The sequence below is a fragment of the Salmo salar genome, chromosome ssa11 (genome assembly GCF_905237065.1).
Source record: "Salmo salar chromosome ssa11, Ssal_v3.1, whole genome shotgun sequence".
In the NCBI taxonomy this organism is placed as follows: Eukaryota; Metazoa; Chordata; class Actinopteri; order Salmoniformes; family Salmonidae; genus Salmo; species Salmo salar.
Window position 1 is genome coordinate 4,871,378 of NC_059452.1, and position 19,442 is coordinate 4,890,819.

At 41.5% G+C, this 19,442-nt stretch overlaps 1 protein-coding gene across 1 annotated transcript in view; it reads left to right on the plus strand.

Annotated features, from left to right (window-relative positions):
• Positions 1-19,442, plus strand: part of LOC106561900 (C-Jun-amino-terminal kinase-interacting protein 1) — a 117,923-nt gene that overhangs the window by 14,117 nt on the left and 84,364 nt on the right. The window contains exon 3 of the mRNA XM_014126231.2: positions 14,028-14,282. Within this exon, the coding sequence (XP_013981706.2) occupies positions 14,028-14,282 (255 nt within the window). The remainder of the gene's footprint in view (positions 1-14,027; positions 14,283-19,442) is intronic.

Here is a 19,442-nt window from a genome sequence, read left to right on the forward strand (position 1 = left end):
CATGAAGTGCTTTGAAAGGCTGGTCATGGCTCACATCAACACCATCCCGGAAACCCTAGACCCACCCTAATTTGCATACCACACCAACAGATCCACAGATGATGCGATCTCAATCTCACACTGCCCTTTCCCAGCTGCACAAATGGAACACCGATGTGAGAATGCTGTTTAATGACTACAGCTCAGTGTTCAACACCATAGTGCCCACAAAGCTCATCACTAAGCTAAGGACCCTGGGACTAAACACCTCCCTCTGGATCCTGAACTTCCTGACAGAAGTTTTTTTACTTTAGTTTATTAAGTGAATATTTTCTTAATTAAAACCTCTTGAGGATACCCTAGGATAGGGGGCGCCACAGTGCATTTTGGAAAAAATTAGTTCCCATTTTCAACGGCCTACTAATCAAACTCAGAAGCTAGGACATGCATATACTTATTATATATGGATAGAAAACACCCTAAAGTTTCTAAAACTGTTTGAATGGTGTCTGTGAGTATAACAGAACTCCTATGGCAGTCAAAACTCCGAGACCGATTGAAACAGGAAGTGGAATTCAGAATTGTGGACTCGACTTCTCATCTTTCCCTATTAATCACACCGTTAACAATGGTTCAGTGAGCACTTCCTATTGCTTCCACAAGATGTCGCCAGTCTTTTCACAGTGGTTTGAGCCTTATACAGTCGAAACTCAGTGAATGAGACACGTTGGAAATTGGTCACAGGGGATGGGCCATCACCATTATGACGCCGGCGGCCATGTCTACCCCCACCTTTGTAAACGGTTTGAAACACAATGAAATCATCCCCCTCGAATCTTATTGGCTCTCTTGGTGTTACAGGCCCTGTAGATGAATGTTTTACAACGTTTGACATGTTTGAACGAACCTAAATGGGAAAAAAACGTTTTATTTCGAAACGGCTGTGCCGCGCCCGGCAGAGTATTTGGATACAGCATTCAGATGCGCTAACAACAGAAAGCTAATGGAACATAAATGATGGACTTTTTCGACCGAAAATACATCTGTTGTGGACCTGGGATTCCTGGAAGTGCTTTCTGATGAAGACAACTAAAGGTAGGCGATTATTGACAATATTATACAAGATGAGATGTGACATGCGATTGTTCCAAGATGGCGCCGAGCTCGGTTTATTAGCTCATTTTCTGTGTATCGCATCTCCTTTTATCGCAAAGTGTGATTACCCAGTAAAGTTAATTTAAAATCTGGTATGACAGGTGTTCTCAAGAGATATTCATCTATAAATGTTAGATTGACAATATAAATTTAAAAAAATCGTTTTCGAATAGTAATAAATGGAATTATGCGCTGTTTCCCGGGACGCATTTGAGGGGAAAATAGTCAGTCAACGTTACGCGCCGATGTAAAATGCTATTTTTATATATAAATATGACCTTTATTGAACAAACGAATGCATGCATTGTATAACATGATGTCCTAGGTGTGTCATCTGATGAAGTTTGTAAAAGGTTAGTGCTGCATTTAGCTGTTTTTTGGTTATTTGTGATGCAAGTGGTTGGTCGGAAAATGGCTATGTTGCTTCAATAGTCATTTAGCAGACGCTCTTATCCAGAGCGACTTACAAATTGGTGCATTCACCTATAATATCCAGTGGAACAACCACTTTACAATAGTGCATCTAAATCTTTTAAGGGGGGGGGGGGGTTAGAAGGATTACTTTATCCTGTCCCAGGTATTCCTTAAAGAGGTGGGGTTTCAGGTGTCTCCGGAAGGTGGTGATTGACTCCGCTGTCCTGGCGTCGTGAGGGAGCTTGTTCCACCATTGGGGTGCCAGAGCAGCGAACAGTTTTGACTGGGCTGAGCGGGAACTGTGCTTCCTCAGAGGTAGGGAGGCGAGCAGGCCAGAGGTGGATGAACGCAGTGCCCTTGTTTGGGTGTAGGGCCTGATCAGAGCCTGAAGGTACGGAGGTGCCGTTCCCCTAACAGCTCCGTAGGCAAGCACCATGGTCTTGTAGCGGATGCGAGCTTCAACTGGAAGCCAGTGGAGAGAGCGGAGGAGCGGGGTGACGTGAGAGAACTTGGGAAGGTTGAACACCAGACGGGCTGCGGCGTTCTGGATGAGTTGTAGGGGTTTAATGGCACAGGCAGGGAGCCCAGCCAACAGCGAGTTGCAGTAATCCAGACGGGAGATGACAAGTGCCTGGATTAGGACCTGCGCCGCTTCCTGTGTGAGGCAGGGTCGTACTCTGCGAATGTTGTAGAGCATGAACCTACAGGATCGGGTCACCGCCTTGATGTTAGTGGAGAACGACAGGGTGTTGTCCAGGGTCACGCCAAGGTTCTTAGCACTCTGGGAGGAGGACACAAGGGAGTTGTCAACCGTGATGGCAAGATCATGGAACGGGCAGTCCTTCCCCGGGAGGAAGAGCAGCTCCGTCTTGCCGAGGTTCAGCTTGAGGTGGTGATCCGTCATCCACACTGATATGTCTGCCAGACATGCAGAGATGCGATTCGCCACCTGGTTATCAGAAGGGCGAAAGGAGAAGATTAATTGTGTGTCGTCTGCATAGCAATGATAGGAGAGACCATGTGAGGATGTGACAGAGCCAAGTGATTTGGTGTAAAGCGAGAATAGGAGAGGGCCTAGAACAGAGCCCTGGGGGACACCAGTGGTGAGAGCACATGGTGCGGAGACAGATTCTCGCCACTCTAAGGTCTACACCTGTTGTATTCGACGTATGTGACAAATAAAATGTATTTTGATTTTTTTTGTTACCCTATCTTCTGCTTGGAATGTTCCTTCTGTGCCACTGACTAAGTTGGCCTTTAATTGCAGTTTGTCTGCAAATTAATAATTGATATGTTAGATTCACGTCTCCATCTCAACCAAAAATCTAAGTTAAAGAATAAGACTTAATCAAATCAAACTTTAAATGCACTTAATATTTAGTGCTATTTTTTAACTTAAATATTTTGTAAAGATGGAGACGTGAATCGAATATACATATTAACCTGAATATTAAATTTGAAATAAAGCAAATCTTGCAACTCTAGGTTTATGAATTCTATATTTTTGTTGAATCCTTGATTGTCACAAGCTCTTACAAAGACTGTAGATCTGGGAGTGGACAAATTAGGTGCTCAACCTTCATCAACATAATGACAAAACCTCTTGACTTTTAACACACTATGTTACAAAGTGGGATTAAAATTGATAAAATGTTTATTTTTTGTCAACGATTCACACATGTGAAAAATGCTATGATTTTTAAGTAATTCATGCAAAATAAAAACTAATATCTGACAAAACCCTGGAAACAGAGGGTTCTTCATGAGGGTGCTACATAAAACCCAATTGGGTTTCCTTGTGAGATGGTTAAAAAAAAAAAATAAGGGTTCTACATGGCACCCAAAAGGGGTGACAAATTACAAAATGTCTATTGGTTATAATATTTTTACAATATCTATCATACCCACAGACCTGGTGGCGTGGCAGGAAACGCAGATTGCTGGCAACCGAGAGGTTGTGAGTTCAAATCACAAGTGAGGTTTGCTCCCAAGTAAACATAATATAGCAGCATTTGATCAATTTCTAAAAATACAGTTAGGGGCTCTATTCAATCCATAGCGCATAGACTACATTCACGGTAAACTCTTCATATAATGGCTCAATGGGAAAATAACTTTACATTTTAATCCAGATCTTCTGCGATACTTGGGCAATGCTAAATTCATTCAGACCTTACTTTTTGTATATTTACTGTAATTTCACTGCAAATAGTAGCAGGGAAATTTTTAACAGTGTAATGAAGAACCTTCTGGTTCTAACAGTGTAATGAAGAACTATACAAATTATTATACAAAGGGTTATTCAAACAACCAATATAAAAAAGTTCTCCACAGTCCAGAAAAGGGTTCCCCTACAGGGACAAAGTTAAGATTTTTTTTTTGGTATTAACTAGCACTTTTGAGAGAGTACCCTTTGGAAGGACTTCGATAACAACAGTGAATCAATTTTGTTTTTAAGTGGAGATCCCTCAACACTTACTCTCACTATAGAACATTGGTAGTAGTCAGTGACAAATATCAAAGCTAAGCAGGTCTGGATTTGGTTAAAACGTTGGGTGGGGATAAAGGGATCAATTCTCCAGTAGGAGGTCCAGCCCAGCCTGTTGTTCTTTTTCTGATAGTGGATATAACATTGAAGATCAAATCAAATGTGTTTTACACGCAGATTCCACACAACAATACATTGAGAAATGATGTTGAAACAATGTAATTTAACCAGTTTGTGCCCAGTGGGGAGCTTGATGACTCATCCCACAATAGCCCCTTCCCCACAGCGTGTCTAAAGACGGGCATGCCATTGTGCGCTAGGGCCGAGCACATACATTTTGGCGTACAACGGTCGGAGTCTAAATCAAAGTATGTAATGGCCAACGTTAGCTACAAATCATCCGTCAGTTAGAATGCTATCTATGACAGTACTGTGGGTATTCTAGCCAGTTAAACATGCCTAAATGAACATGAAATAAACTCTGACTTTGGAATGAATTGTTTTCCATTCACATCTTATATGTTTCCTGACTACAGTGGATTATCTTGATAGGTTAATAAATACATGGTGTTCATTTAGGCATGTTTAACTGCCTAGAATACCCAAAGTAGTATCATAGATAGCAGGCTAGCTTGACAACGGACGCCATCGATGCATTCTTCAAAATGTGTAGAAATGAAGTACGCATCCGAGAAGTGCCCTCCGTGCTCCGTTTCACATAATTTAATTTGGATTCATACTCCACCTGTTTGCGTGCTCCAATTTGCGTGCTTGGAGTAGTATGCATTTTGAGAAACACCCACTGTATTACACAAGAAGAAGTGAAGACTGCTGGATAATCAGATTATTTCATTACTGTATCTACACTATCATAGAAACAGAGGCCACATGGACCTGACTGGACGATAAACTATACCCTGACTATGTAAAGAATTAGCTGTCTAAATAAAGCAATAAAGGGTCTGAATACTTATGTAAAGAAGGTATTTCTGTTTGTAATTTTTTATAAATGTGCAAAAATGTAAAAAGCACTGTTTTCGCTTTGTCATATTGGGCTATTGTGTGTAGATTGATGAGGATTTTTTGGGGTCTATTTTAGAAAAAGGCTGTATCATAACAAAATTTGTATATACAGTATATATATTTGTATATACAGTATATATATTTTTATACTCCGGACTCTGACATTGCTCGTCCTAATATCTTTATATTTCTTAATTCCATAATTTTATTTTTAGATGTGTGTATTGTTAGATATTACTGCCTTGTTGGAGCTAGGAACACAAGCATTTCACTACACCCACAAGAATATCTACTAAATATGTGTGTGCAACCACTAAAATTGGATTTGATTTGGATTTGGGAGAGCTACATTATCAGTTTGCAGGGGTCACAAAGTCATATTAGATTCTTGATGGCTCTGATATCATAATCTTTTAACATCTAACATCTGTGTTTGTCCAGAGCTACAATACAAAAGTGAACTGTTGGGGGTACTGGAGGACTGGAGTTGGGAAACACTTATCTAAAAATTGAAGCAAAGTCAGCATAAAATGATGATTATCAAAGCAACATTTCTCTAGTTCGTATTGACTGCTAATATTGGCCACATACTGACTGCTAATATTGGCTGCTTAATTAATTATATAAGACAGATTCAATAAAAGGCCTACTTACAGTTACAGATGTGGTAGCCTACTGGTCTCTGGGAGAAAAAGGTGTCACTATTTATAAAATGCTTTTTGAACTATTCGGCCTAGAACATGAAAGGAAAAAAAATGTATTATTTTTTGAGACTCCTGCTTTGAAATAGTTTTACTTGTCCTATATATCCTGATACAATAACTGAATATTTTATTATTGTCTCATCCCTCACAGAACAGAGTTTGTCTTAATTTACTGGATATATCACACAGCTCGGAGCCAATATTAGCAGTGTAGCAAAAAGTTGCCTATACAACAAATGAGAGCTTGCATTTGTTATGGAGTTCATCATTCTTCGTTGTGATTAACTTAAGTGCTTAAATTCTTATTTGTTAGCTAACTTACATGTTAGCTCATGGATTTTGAGGGGTTTGATAATTTGGAGTGAGAAAGGGAAGAGACGGAGTGTCCAAATAAATGAGTACCACTGAAACAAAGGATAAATATACAGTTGAAGTCAGAAGTTTACATACACCTTAGTCAAATACATTTAAACTCAGTTTTTCACAATTCCTGACATTTAATCCTAGTAAAAATTCCCTGTCTTAGGTCAGTTAGGATCGGCACTTTATTTTAGGAATGTGAAATGTAGGAAAAATAGTAGAGAGAATGATTTATTTCAGCTTTTATGTCTTCCATCACATTCCCAGTGGGTCAGAAGTTTACATACACTCAATTAGTATTTGGTAGCATTACCTTTAAATTTGGTCAAACGTTTTGGGTAGCCTTCCACAAGCTTCCCACAATAAGTTGGGTGAATTTTGGCCCATTCCTCCTGACAGAGCTGGTGTAACTGAGTCAGGTTTGTAGGCCTCCTTGCTTGCACACGCTTTTTCAATTCTGCCCACAAATTTTCTACAGTCTTGAGGTCAGGGCTTTGTGATGGCCACTCCAATACCTTGACTTAAGCCATTTTGCCACAACTTTGGAAGTATGCTTAAGGTCATTGTCCATTTGGAAGACCCATTTGCGACCAAGCTTTAACTTCCTGATGTCTTGAGATGTTGCTTCAATATAGCCACATAATTTTCCTTCCTCCTGATGACATCTATTTTGTGAAGTGCACCAGTCCCTCCTGCATCAAAGCACCGCCACAACATGATGCTGCCACCCACGTGCTTCATGGTTGGAATGGTGTTCTTCGGAGTTTTCCTCCAAACATAACGATGGTCATTATGGCCAAACAGTTCTATTTTTGTTTCATCAGACCAGAGGACATTTCTCCAAAAAGTATGATCTTTGTCCCCATGTGCAGTTGCAAACCGTAGTCTGGCTTTTTATGGCGGTTTTGGAGCAGTTGATTAGCGGCCTTTCAGGTTATGTCGATATAGGACTCGTTTTACTGTAGATATAGATACTTTGTACCAGTTTCCTCCAGCATCTTTACAAGGTCCTTTGCTGTTGTTCTGGGATTGATTTGCACTTTTTGCACCAAAGTACGTTCATCTCTAGGAGACAGAACGCATCTCCTTCCTGAGTGGTATGACGGCAGCGTGGGCCCATGGTGTTTATACTTGCGTACTATTGATGGTTCAGATGAACGTGGTACCTTCAGGTGTTTGGAAATTGCTCCCAAGGATGAATCAGACTTGTGGCGGTCTACAATTTTTTTCTGAGGTCTTGGCTGATTTCTTTTGATTTTCCCATGATGTCAAGCAAAGAGGCACTGAGTTTGAAGGTATGCCTTGTTGGTACACAGGTACACCTCCAATTGACTCAAATTATGTCAATTAGCCTATCAGAAGCTTGTAAAGCCATGACATAATTTTCTGGAATTTTCCAAGCTGTTTAAAGGCACAGTCAACTTAGTATATGTAAACTTCTGACCCACTGGAATTGTGATACAGTGAATTATAAGTGAAAGAATCTGTCTGTAAACAATTGTTGGAAAAATTACTTGTGTCATGCACAAAGTAGATGTCCTAACCGACTTGCCAAAGCTATAGTTTGTTAACAAGAAATTTGTGGAGTGGTTGAAAAATGAGTTTTAATGACTCCAACCTAAGTGTATGTAAACTTCCGACTTCAACTGTATATATTTGTAATTGAAACACATCCAACAAACAAAGATTATGCGCACACACACACTCATCCTCGAAGCTATGCCTGTGAAGAGTGAGCGACGACTTTGTTGATGAGCTCATAGCCCCACGGGATTGTGGAAAGCATCTGACCTCATCAATAATGGACGGGTCTGTCAGTGAGTGTGGTGTGTGTGGGTGCGTGCATGCGTGCATCTCCAGAAAGTTGCAGGAAATTAGAATCACTGTTGCGTTCTTTTAATGTCTTATGCAAATTAAGTTTAAAACATTTAATTAACTTTCTACTAAGTTCAATGCATTTTTTAATTCTATATAATTATTGTTGTGCATGCACATGTACGTGTGGGTGTGTGAGTAAGCCTTTACTCAATATAAAATATCAGGGCTGAATCAGGCTGAGACAGAGTAATTACATTTACTTTCTCTACATCGTTCCTGAACACACACACACACTGCTGAGAGGACCAACAGCTGACTTGTTATTCCTGAGAGAGACCTCTTTGTTTTAGAGAAAACATCAACATGAAGGGAGGAGAGATGACAGAGAGAATAGGAGAGAGAGAGCAGAGATGAGGGAGGGAGGATGGAGGGAGCAGAGAAGATGAAGAGAAGGAGGGACATGGAGGGGGGGGTGATGGAGGAGAGAGGGTGGGGGCGTATCGGTGGAGTGTGGGTGTGCATGAGCCAACCAAAACACAGATGCAACAGTTCTCTCATCTACTGCAAGCTTCACTGCTGAAAATATATGCAGCGTTGGAACACGTTTCTTATGTACGACGCAACGCAAAGTGCTTGGATACAGCCTTTAGCCGTGGTATATTAGTGGTATATTGGCCATATACCACTAACCCCCAAGATGCCTTATTGCTATTATAAACTGGTTACCAATGTAATTAGAGCAAAGAAATGTGTTGTCATACCTGTGGTATACGGTCTGATATACCACGGCTGTCAGCCAATCAGCATTTAGGACTCGAAGCACCCAGTTCAAAATAGAACTGGTATCTTCTATTTCAAAAACCTTCTAGCATTATGAAGATAAACCTTCCTTATGTAGCTTGTGTTTGGTCATACACATACAGGATGCACTACGTGGCAAAAAGTATGTGGACACCCCTTCAAATTGGTGGATTCGGCTATTTCAGCCACACCAGTTGCTGACAGGTGTTTAAAATCGGGCATACAGCCATGCAATCTCCACAGACCAACATTGTCAGTAGAATTACCTTGCTGAAGAGATCAGTGACTTTCAACGTGGAACCGTCATATGATACCACCTTTCCATCAAATTTCTGCCCTGCTTGAGCTGCCCCGGTCAAATGTAAAAGCTGTTGTGCTATTGTTAATTGGAAAGGTCTAGGAGAAACAATGGCTTAGCCACGAAGTGGTAGGCCACACAAGCTCACAGAACGGGACTACCGAGTGCTGAAGCTGCCTCTGGAAGCATCGTCAGTAATATAACTTTTCATCAGTACAATTGTTTATGGGTACTTCAAGGTGAGGGAACTAGGATTGAGGGGTGGTTGTGAGAGTAGAGTAGACAGTCATTTGCTGTAATTCAATAGGACCCTATACAGGCCTCCCAAGTGGTGCAGCGGTCTACAGCACAGCAGCTCTAGAGGCGTCACTACTGACCCTGGTTAGATCCCAGGCTGTGTCGGGAGACCCATGAGGCGCTGCACAATTGGCACAGCATCATCCGGGTTTAGTGGAGGGTTTGGCCGGCTGGGATGTCCTTGTCCCATCGGGCTCTAGCGATTCCTTGTGGTGGGCCGGGCGCACTGTACGGGATCAAACTGTACGGTGTTTCCTCTGATACATTGGTGCGGCAGGCTTCCGGGTTAAGCAAACAGTGTGTCAAGAAGCAGTGCGGCTTGGCGGGGTCATGTTTCGGAGGACGAATGGCTCTCGACCTTCACCTCTCCTGGGTCCATACGGGAGTTGCAGCGATGGGACAAGACTGTAACTACCAATTCGATAATCACAAAAAGGGGTAAAAAATACAAAAAAATGTAATAATAAAAAAAACACGACCCTATACATTTTAAAACAGAAATGTTCGATATTGGACTATGGACATTGAATATTGTAATCACCAATTTTTTGGAAGATGGAGGTGGCTATTCAGAAGCACCAGCTGTCCAACTGACTGATTATATAGCTCCGAGATAGGAGTATATATTGTAGGTGCAGAATAGCGTCCACACCATAACATATTACACCTGCGCTGGGTGTCTCTTTCAGGTACCATTAAAGCTACAGTCTGGGATTTGCACAGCTGTTCAGTGGTCATTCAAGCGCAGAGCGCAGCAGGTGTTTATTGCAAAGGACCACAGGAGGAGGCAGGTAGCTGGGTCCAGGGGCAGGCAGAAGGTCATACACAGGGGGTCCAAAAGGGCAACAGTACAGGCAGGGAAACGGCTAGTAACGTAATCCGGGAGATCAGGCAATAGGTAGATAACAGGAAATCTGATAGGCTAAAGTACAGGCAGGGAATAGGCAAAAGGCGTCGTTAGTGAGGCAGGCAAAAACTATCACACAAAAGAGGCGTAAATCACGGGACAAACAGCGCTCTGAAAGACGTGTGTCACACAACAAACAATACCTCACAGTGATGGGGTGCAAAGAACTGAACTAAATAGTGTGTGATAATGACATACAGGTGTTTGAACAGGTGATTAGAATTCAGGTGATTGGGATCTGTAGAGTGAGCTGAGTTCAGGGGATCTAGGTGTTTGAGAGTGTGAGTTGGAAGCAGACGTTACACTAACACCTGTTTTTATCATAACCCAGAATATAAGGTTTTATAACTTCATTGTAACAAACAACAATAATTAAATGAACATTGTATAGCTTCAAAATATGGTTACATCTCTTGGATATAGTTGATTCTCAGTCCTTGCATCTGGAGCACTTTCTATGAATTTCCCTATCCCTCAACTGTATACCAAAACAAGTGTTGGGTACCACGTTTTGTTATTTTTCAAAACAACACTGAGGCATACATATATACAGACTTCCCTTTAGGTTTACAGTCAACGCCTGTCAACTGCACTTCCAGGTAATTGCAAACCCAAACGTTATACAGTACTATCACAATTGTGGATATGTGGTAGTAGAGTAGGGGCCTGAGGGCACACACTTAAAACCTGTTGGGGATAGGGGGCAGTATTTGCACGGCCGGATAAAAAAACGTACCCGATTTAATCTGGTTACTACTCCTGCCCAGTAACTAGAATATGCATATAATTGTTTGATTTGGATAGAAAACACCCTAAAGTTTCTAAAACGGTTTGAATGGTGTCTGTGAGTATAACAGAACTCATATGGCAGTCAAAACCCTGAGACAAATCCTGACAGGAAACTGAAATCTGATGTGTGGATATCACTTCAAACATTTGCCATTGAAACACACAGGGGCTTGTGAATAATTTAGCACTTCCTATGGCTTCCACTAGATGTCCCCAGTCCTTACAAAGTGGTTTGAGTCTCCTATTATCAAAATTGACTGAAAGAGAGGATGTTTATCTTGGTCACAGGGGATGGGCCATTACCGTTGTGACGTCGGCGCCCATGGCTACTCTCCCTTTTCGAAACGTTTTGAAAGACGATGCAACCGTCCCAATGGAATATTATTGAAGCCCTGGTTGAAAAAGCCCCTAAAGATTTATGTTATACAACGTTTGACATGTTTGAACGAACTAAATATTTTTTTTTTGCTCATTCCTGACGACAAGTCAGACGCACACGGTACATTTTCACTAGCCTTCGGAGCGCGCTAACACTATTGGGACATAAATTATTAACTTTTTTGAACAAAACTACATTTGTTATGGACCTGGGATGCCTAGAAGTGCCTTCTGATAAAGATAATCAAAGGTAAGGGATTATTTACAATAGTATTTTTGATGGTTGATCGTTCCAAGATGGCTCCAACATTTATAGCCTTGACTTTTTTTCTGGGCATACCACGTCGTTTATTGCAAAGTGTGATTTCCCAGTAAAATTATTTTTAAATCTGGCAAAGAGATGGCATTCAAGACATGTTAATCTATAAGTCTTTGAATGACAATATTACATTTTAACAATGTTTTCGAATAGTAATTTTGTAAATTGTAGCGCTGATTCATCGGAAGCATTTGAGGGAAAAGATTTTCTCAACGTCATGCGCCGATGTAAAATGCTGTTTTTATATATAAATATGAACTTTATCGAACAAAAAATGCATGTGTTGTGTAACATGATGTCCTAGGAGTGTCATCTGATGAAGATTGTCAAAGGTTAGTGCTGCATTTAGCTGTGTTTTGGGTATTTGTGATGCATGCTAGTTGCTTTGAAAATGGCTGTGTGATTATTTCTGGCTGGGTACTCTGCTGACACGATCTAATGTTTTGCTTTTGCTGTAAAGCCTTTTTGAAATCGGACAACGTGGTTCGATTCAGGAGAGGTGTATCTATAAAACGGTGTAAAATAGTCATATGTTTGAGAAATTGAAGTTATAGCATTTATGAGGTTTTGCATTTAGCGCGACGCGATTCCACTGGCTGTTGATTAGGGTGGGACGCAAGTGTCCCACTGGCCCAGACAGGTTAATACAGTGCCTTGCAAAATATTCCAAATTGGTGAAGTGAAAAACTTGCAAAACAGCATATCAATGAATAAGTTTGATCCCGTACCAGGGTCAGGCCTTGCACTAGCCTTGGCTTGTGTGAGCCGGAACGGCTCATAGGAGCAGGAGCCTATCTCCTGTTTCTGTAGAGTGATGTAGCTTGGTTTACAAGTACACCCCCTGGACAGGATGCTAGCATATTGCAGGGCCTTACCCCCAATATAGCTCCTTAAAGCTGAGTGCCATGCAGAGATGCACTGGGTCCCATTTTTACAGTCTTTGGTATAATATGGCCGGGGATCAAACTCCCAATCTTCCAATCTCAGGGCGGACATTCAAACCACAAGACCACTGAGTTGGTCAATATATAAATTCATATATTTTTTTTTTATATCCCTTGCACTTCTAGAGGCCTTAAAGGCCCAATGCAGACGTTTTTCTATCAATATATAATCCTTTCTGGGTAACAATTAAGTACCTTACTGTAATAGATTCCCCCCCCAAAAAAAGAAATTCAAGCAAGAATTTTCCTAGGACCTTCTGGGAGTGATCTGAGTGGGACGTGAAAACTGAAAACTTGCTGTTATTGGCAGAGAGGTTTGGAACTCTGTTTTTGGTCTATAAACCAATGTACAGCATGGTGATGTCACCATGGTAAGCTGAAACTCCTGCCCATGCAAACCTGCTGATTAGAACGTTCGGTGTAGAGTGCAACTAATATCAATCAGCAACTATCAGGAAATAACACTGATAACATGTTTACACTTTTTACAGTGTTAGTTTCATCAGCTGTTGTACAATATGATACAAAACACATCAAAAACAGAATTTTGACTGCATTGGGATTTTAGCAAAGGCTTCCAAACTGGCAGTGACTAAACGGCAACATACAAAAAGGACATGGCAAAATGCTCAACCATGACTTGCTGCCACTCCAATCTGTCCCCTATACATTTTAAATTGATGAGGCACTCCTATCAGTTAAATTGATACTGCAATCTGACTAACAGATGCAACAAATATAGCCTTTTTCAAGGCACGTCTCAAAATATGTAAATGAGCCAGAAACAATAATATCAAACAAAAGTATTGTATTCTGTGGGGTGGAATTACAATATCATTAAAAATAAAATTATTTCCTTGTCCACAACATTTTCCCACAATGCACAATACTTTACAGTATGGTTTGTGTGTGTGTGTGTGTGTGTGTGTACTTTCAGTTATTTCCAGCACCTCAGAGAAAGAGTAATGTTGAGCTCTACAAGTAGTGGCATTCATGTCCATCAATCCATTTATGTAGATACAGTCAGTAAACAAACTGCTGCTATGAATAGTCTCTCTGCCTTGATCTCTCCATTTGGCTATTCCCGCTCTATTTTTCTCTCCCTGATATAAGTGGCTCATCGTCGGCAGTGACAGTGTACAAGCTGATGTCAGATCAGCCTCTAATTGGCCAACTCAATCCCCAATCCCCCCTATTTTCTCCTTCCTCTATCCCTCTCTCTACCTTCTCATCTTGTTCCATTTCCTCTGTCTCTCTCTCTCAATCTTTATCTCCCTTTGTGTGTCTCTGCTTGTATCTTCCGTTGCCTTTCTCTCTCTCTGGACTGACTGACGTATCGTCCAATCCCTGCAGGGCTGTGTGAGGCGGGGCCACAATAGTGTGGTGGGGAAGGCGGAGCTGGGTGCTGTCGGCCAGCTCCAGGCCGAGATGCTCCATTTGGATCTGATTGACGGGGATGATGGTTACCGCGACGACAAGGAGTCATCTAAGCCATCTTCCACAGCACCCTTGCCAGTAACCGAGGACCCCACTCTAGAAACCATGGATATATACCGCCCTAAGAGACCCACAACCCTTAACCTTTTCCCCATGGTGCCACACACTCAGGTGAGTCCAAATGAACCCTCCGTTATCCCTTCACTACTCTTCCCATCCTTTCGCTGGCTGACTGCACTCACTGTCCCCTTTTATTTACTAGTTTTTAACCTCTGTTAATCACAGCTGAGTGAATACTGATAGCTGGAAGGATGGAGGGGTGGAAGAATGAAATTATAGATTTATATGTATGAGAATGTGAGGATAAAGCTGAAATTCTTTACTGTATCTAGTCTATATGTGTGTATAAAATCAGCGGGGAAAACCTGTGGTGATATCACCCCCCTAGACACCATGTCTGTTTTTCTCTGTGAGTGTGTTGTGCTGGTCGAAACAATGGCTGGGATTGTCAGGAGAGAGAGTGTGTTTTTTTGGTACCCATCTCCTTTTGTGTGTGACAACTGTGTATGTGTGTGACTGAGGCTTGTGACTGTGCATCAGTGGTGGTCGGTGCCATTTAATGTCATTCATATTCCATTCCCCCAGCTCAATGTAACATCGATAGGTTTGGCTACTACATTATACAACATTTTTCCCTATAATCTAGCACAGTGGTTCCCAACCTTTTTTGGGTACTGATGTGATTACTAGATTAGGTGTAAATTGGACAAAAATTAGGTTTAAAATTAATATTATTTGTCTGTTATTTAACTGCAAAACAATTCTAATGTATTACTATAATAACACTCATGTACACTTAACATGCAAGCAGTAAAATTAGATAAAAAAACTGATAAAAATACACCTAATGGAACAGCGGGTACTGTGAAGCAACAAACATAGGCAAAGACACAATAACATATGCACTATACACACACGTTAACACAGATTTTGTGTTGTGGATATGTGGTAGTAGAGTAGGGGCCTGAGGGCACACACTTAATACAGTGCCTTGCAAAAGTGTTCATCCCCTTGGCGTTTTTCATATTTTGTTGCATTACAACCTGTAATTTAAATTGATTTTTATTTGGATTTAATGTAATGGATATACACAAAATATTCAAAACTGGTGAAGTGAAAAACTTGTTTAAAAAATGTCTAAACAATTTAAAACAGAAAAGTGGTGCGTGCATATGTATTCACCCCTTAGCTATGACGCCCCTAAATAAGATCTGGTGCAACCAATTACCTTCAGAAGTCACATAATTAGTTAAATAAAGTCCACCTGTGTGCAATCTAAGTGTCACATGATTTCAGTATATAAACACACCTGTTCTGAAAGGCCCCAGAGTCTGCAACATCACTAAGCAAGGGGCACCACTAAGCAAGCAGCACCATGAAGACCAAGGAGCTCTCCAAACAGGTCAGGGACAAAGTTGTGGAGAAGTACAGATCAGGGTTGGGTTATAAAAAAGATCAGAAACTTTTAACATCCCACAGAGCACCATTAAATCCATTATTAAAAAATGGAAAGAATATGGCACCACAACAAACCTGCCAAGAGAAACCACTAAAACCCACAGACCAGGCAAGGACGGCTTTAATCAGAGAGGCAACAAAGAGACCAAAGATAACCCTGAAGGAGCTGCAAAGCTCCACAGCGGAGATTGGCCTATCTGTCCATAGGACCACTTTAAGCCATACACTCCAAAGCTGGGCTTTACAGAAGAGTGGCCAGAAAAAAGCAATTGCCTAAAAAAATTAATTAGCAAACACGTTTGGTGTTCGCCAAAAGGCAGGTGGAAGACTCCCCAAACATATGGAAGAAGGTACTCTGTTCAGATGAGACTACAATTGAGCTTTTTGGCCATCAAGGAAAATGCTATGTCTGGCGCAAACCCAACACCTCCCATCACCCCAAGAACACCATCCTCACAGTGAAGCATGGTGGTGGCAGCATCATGCTGTGGGGGATGTTTTTCATCGGCAGGGGCTGGGAAACTGGTCAGAATTGAAGGAATTATAGATGCCGCTAAATACAGGGAACTTCTTGAGGGAAACCTGTTTCAGTCTTCCAGAGATTTGAGACTGGGACGGAGATTCACCTTCCAGCAGGACAATGACCCTAAGCATACTGTTAAAGCAACACTTGAGTGGCTTAAGGGGAAACATTTAAATGTCTTGGAATGGCCTAGTCAAAGCCCAGACCTCAATCCAATTGAGAATCTGTGGTATGACATAAAGATTGCTGTACACCAGCGGAACCCATCCAACTTGAAAGAGCTGGAGCAGTTTTGCCTTGAAGAATGGGCAAAACTCCCAGTGGCTAGATGGGCCAAGCTTATAGAGACACACCCCAAGATACTTGCAGCTGTAATTGCTGCAAAAGGTGGCTCTACAAAGTATTGACTTTGTTGGGGTGTCATAAGCGTCGTTGTAGGTGGACCAAAACGCAGCGGGTATATTTATCATCTTCTTTATTATTGAAGGTAAACACACTTAAACAAAATAACGACGATAACAGTCCAGTAAGGTGCACAGACTTAACCGGAAACAACCACCCACAAACACAAGTGAAAATGAACACACTAAATATGGCCTCCAATTAGAGACAACAACCACCAGCTGCCTCTAATTGGAGTTCATTGAAAAAACACAACATAGAACAAATATAGAACATACATCAAAACCCCGAAACACACAAAACAAACACCCCCTGCCACGCCCTGACCAAACTACAATAACAAATAACCCCTTTTACTGGTCAGGACGTGACATGGGGTGAATAGTTATGCACGATCAAGTTCTGTTTTTTTTTGTCTTATTTCGTTTGTTTCACAATAAAAAATATTTTGCATCTTCAAAGTGGTAGGCATGTGGTGTAAATCAAATGATACAACCCCCCAAAATCTAATTTAATTCCAGGGTTGTAAGTCAACAAAATAGGAAAAATGCCAAGGGGGGTGAGTACTTTCACAAGCCACTGTATGTTGTGAAATCTGTAATATTGTAATGTTAAAAAAAATGTATAACTGCCTTCATTTTTCTGGACCCCAGGAAGAGTAGTTGCTGCCTGGGCAGCAGCTAATGGGGATCTATAATAAATACAAATACAAACATCAGTTTAATCTTTCTTATAGGATTTGTTCACATCTTCAGTGTCCAGCCAAATTATACAAAAACAAAGATCGAATGTTGTCAACATTCTCCGACTACACCCATATTTCTAGGCTTGTGTACGACACATGAGGACTCACCAATCAATCAGAATCTTGACCATGTCTCTCACTCATAAGATTTGTCAGTCTTTGGGGGCAGGGTGGCAACAGCAGTGACATAACGACATAAGGCGAGACCCAGATGCAGACACGGGAGGCAGATGGTTTGAGCTCTGATATTTATTATAGTCCAAGGGGTAGGCAAAAGGCAGATCGGGGACAGGCAAGAGTTCATAACCAGGTCAGGGTCCAAAACTGTACAGGGAGGCAGGCAGGCTCGAGGTCAGGGGCAGGCAGAATGGTCAGGCAGGCGGGCTCAGAGTCAGGACAGGCAAGGGTCAGAACCAGGAGGACGAGAAAAACTGGGGGAAAACAGGAGCTAGGAGATAACTGCTGGTTGACTTGGCAAACAAGACAAACTGGCACAGACAGACAGAAAACACAGGTATAAATACACAGGGGATAATGGGAAAGATGGGCGACACCTCGAGGGGGGTGGAGACAATTACAAGGACAGGTGAATCAGATCAGGGTGTGACAAGTGATGACAAGGTGACAAGTTCCTGTGCTTGGTCTTGATTAGGGTGATGAATGAAAATGTCACTTCACATAAGTATGTGCAGTGCATTTGGAAAGTATTCAGACCCCTTGACATTTTCCAGATTTTGTTACATTACAGACTTATTCTAATATGGATTAAATTGCTTTTTTCCCTCATCAATCTACACACAATATCCCTTAATGACACAGCAAAAACAGATTTTTAGAAATGTTTGCAAATGTATAAAAAAAGAAAACAGAAATATTACATTTACATAAGTACTCAGACCCTTTACTCAGTACTTTGTTGAAGCACCTTTGGCAGTGATTACAGACTTCTTGGGTATGACGCTACAAGCTTGCACACTTGTATTTGGGGAGTCCTCTTAAGCTCTGTCAGGTTGGATGGGGAGCGTCAATGCACAGCTATTTTCAGGTCTCTCCAGAGATGTTCGATCGGGTTCAAGTCCGTGCTCTGGCTGGGCCACTCAAGGACATTCAGAGACTTGTCCAGAAGCCACTCCTGCATTGTTTTGGCTGTGCTTAGGGTCTTTGTCCTGTTGGAAGGTGAACATTTGCCCCAGTCTGAGGACCTGATCGCTAGTTAAATAAAGGTTTAATTAAAATAGAAAATAGAAAAATCACTCTGGAGCAGGTTTTCATCAATGATTTCTTTGTTCTTTGCTCTGTTCATCTTTCTCTCAATCTTGGCTAGTCTCCCAGTCCCCGCCGCTGAAAAACATCCCCACAGCATGATTCTGCCACCACCATGCTTCACCTTAGGAATGGTGCCAGGTCTTCTCCAGAAGTGACACTTGGCATTTAGGCCAAGAGAGTAAGAGTTCAATCTTGGTTTCTTCAGACCAGAGAATCTTGTTCCTCATGGTCTGCGAGTCCTTTAGGTGCATTTTGTCATACTCCAAGAGGGCTAGCGTTTCACACCAGTGACTTCAATAAATGTTTCCTTACCTATTAAGATTGCAATAACTTTAATATTAATTAATATTAATATTACAATTTTTCCCAATATTTTTTTCTCCACATTTTGGAAAATCCACCCATGTACCCCTGGGGACTTCCCACGTACCCCTAGGGAATACGTCTACCCTCAGTTGGGAAACACTGACCTAGCCTATGAATGAAAGTTTACAATGTAGGTGCACAGATCGAGAGAACATTTTTAGTAATCTAGGTGACAAACAGCGACACATTCAACACCGCCTTGCCTGCATTTAGTTGATCTAGGGTGTAATCATTAGTCCAACAGCTGCAAACGAGAGTTTCTATTGGACAAATCCAGATATGTTTATCCCCATTTCGTTCCGTTTAAGAAACGTTTTTCAACAGAATCGGTGGAATGAATTCAACCCCAGATCAAACACAAACACAGTTCACTTTCATAGCAGCCACATAGCACAAACAGCATGATCACTTTGCTCGTTGTATAATTCCTTCTTGCATCTACGCACTCTTCTCCACCTTTCCCCTTCGCTTGTGGACTTCAGTGCATAACACATCAACTGTCTGTGACCAG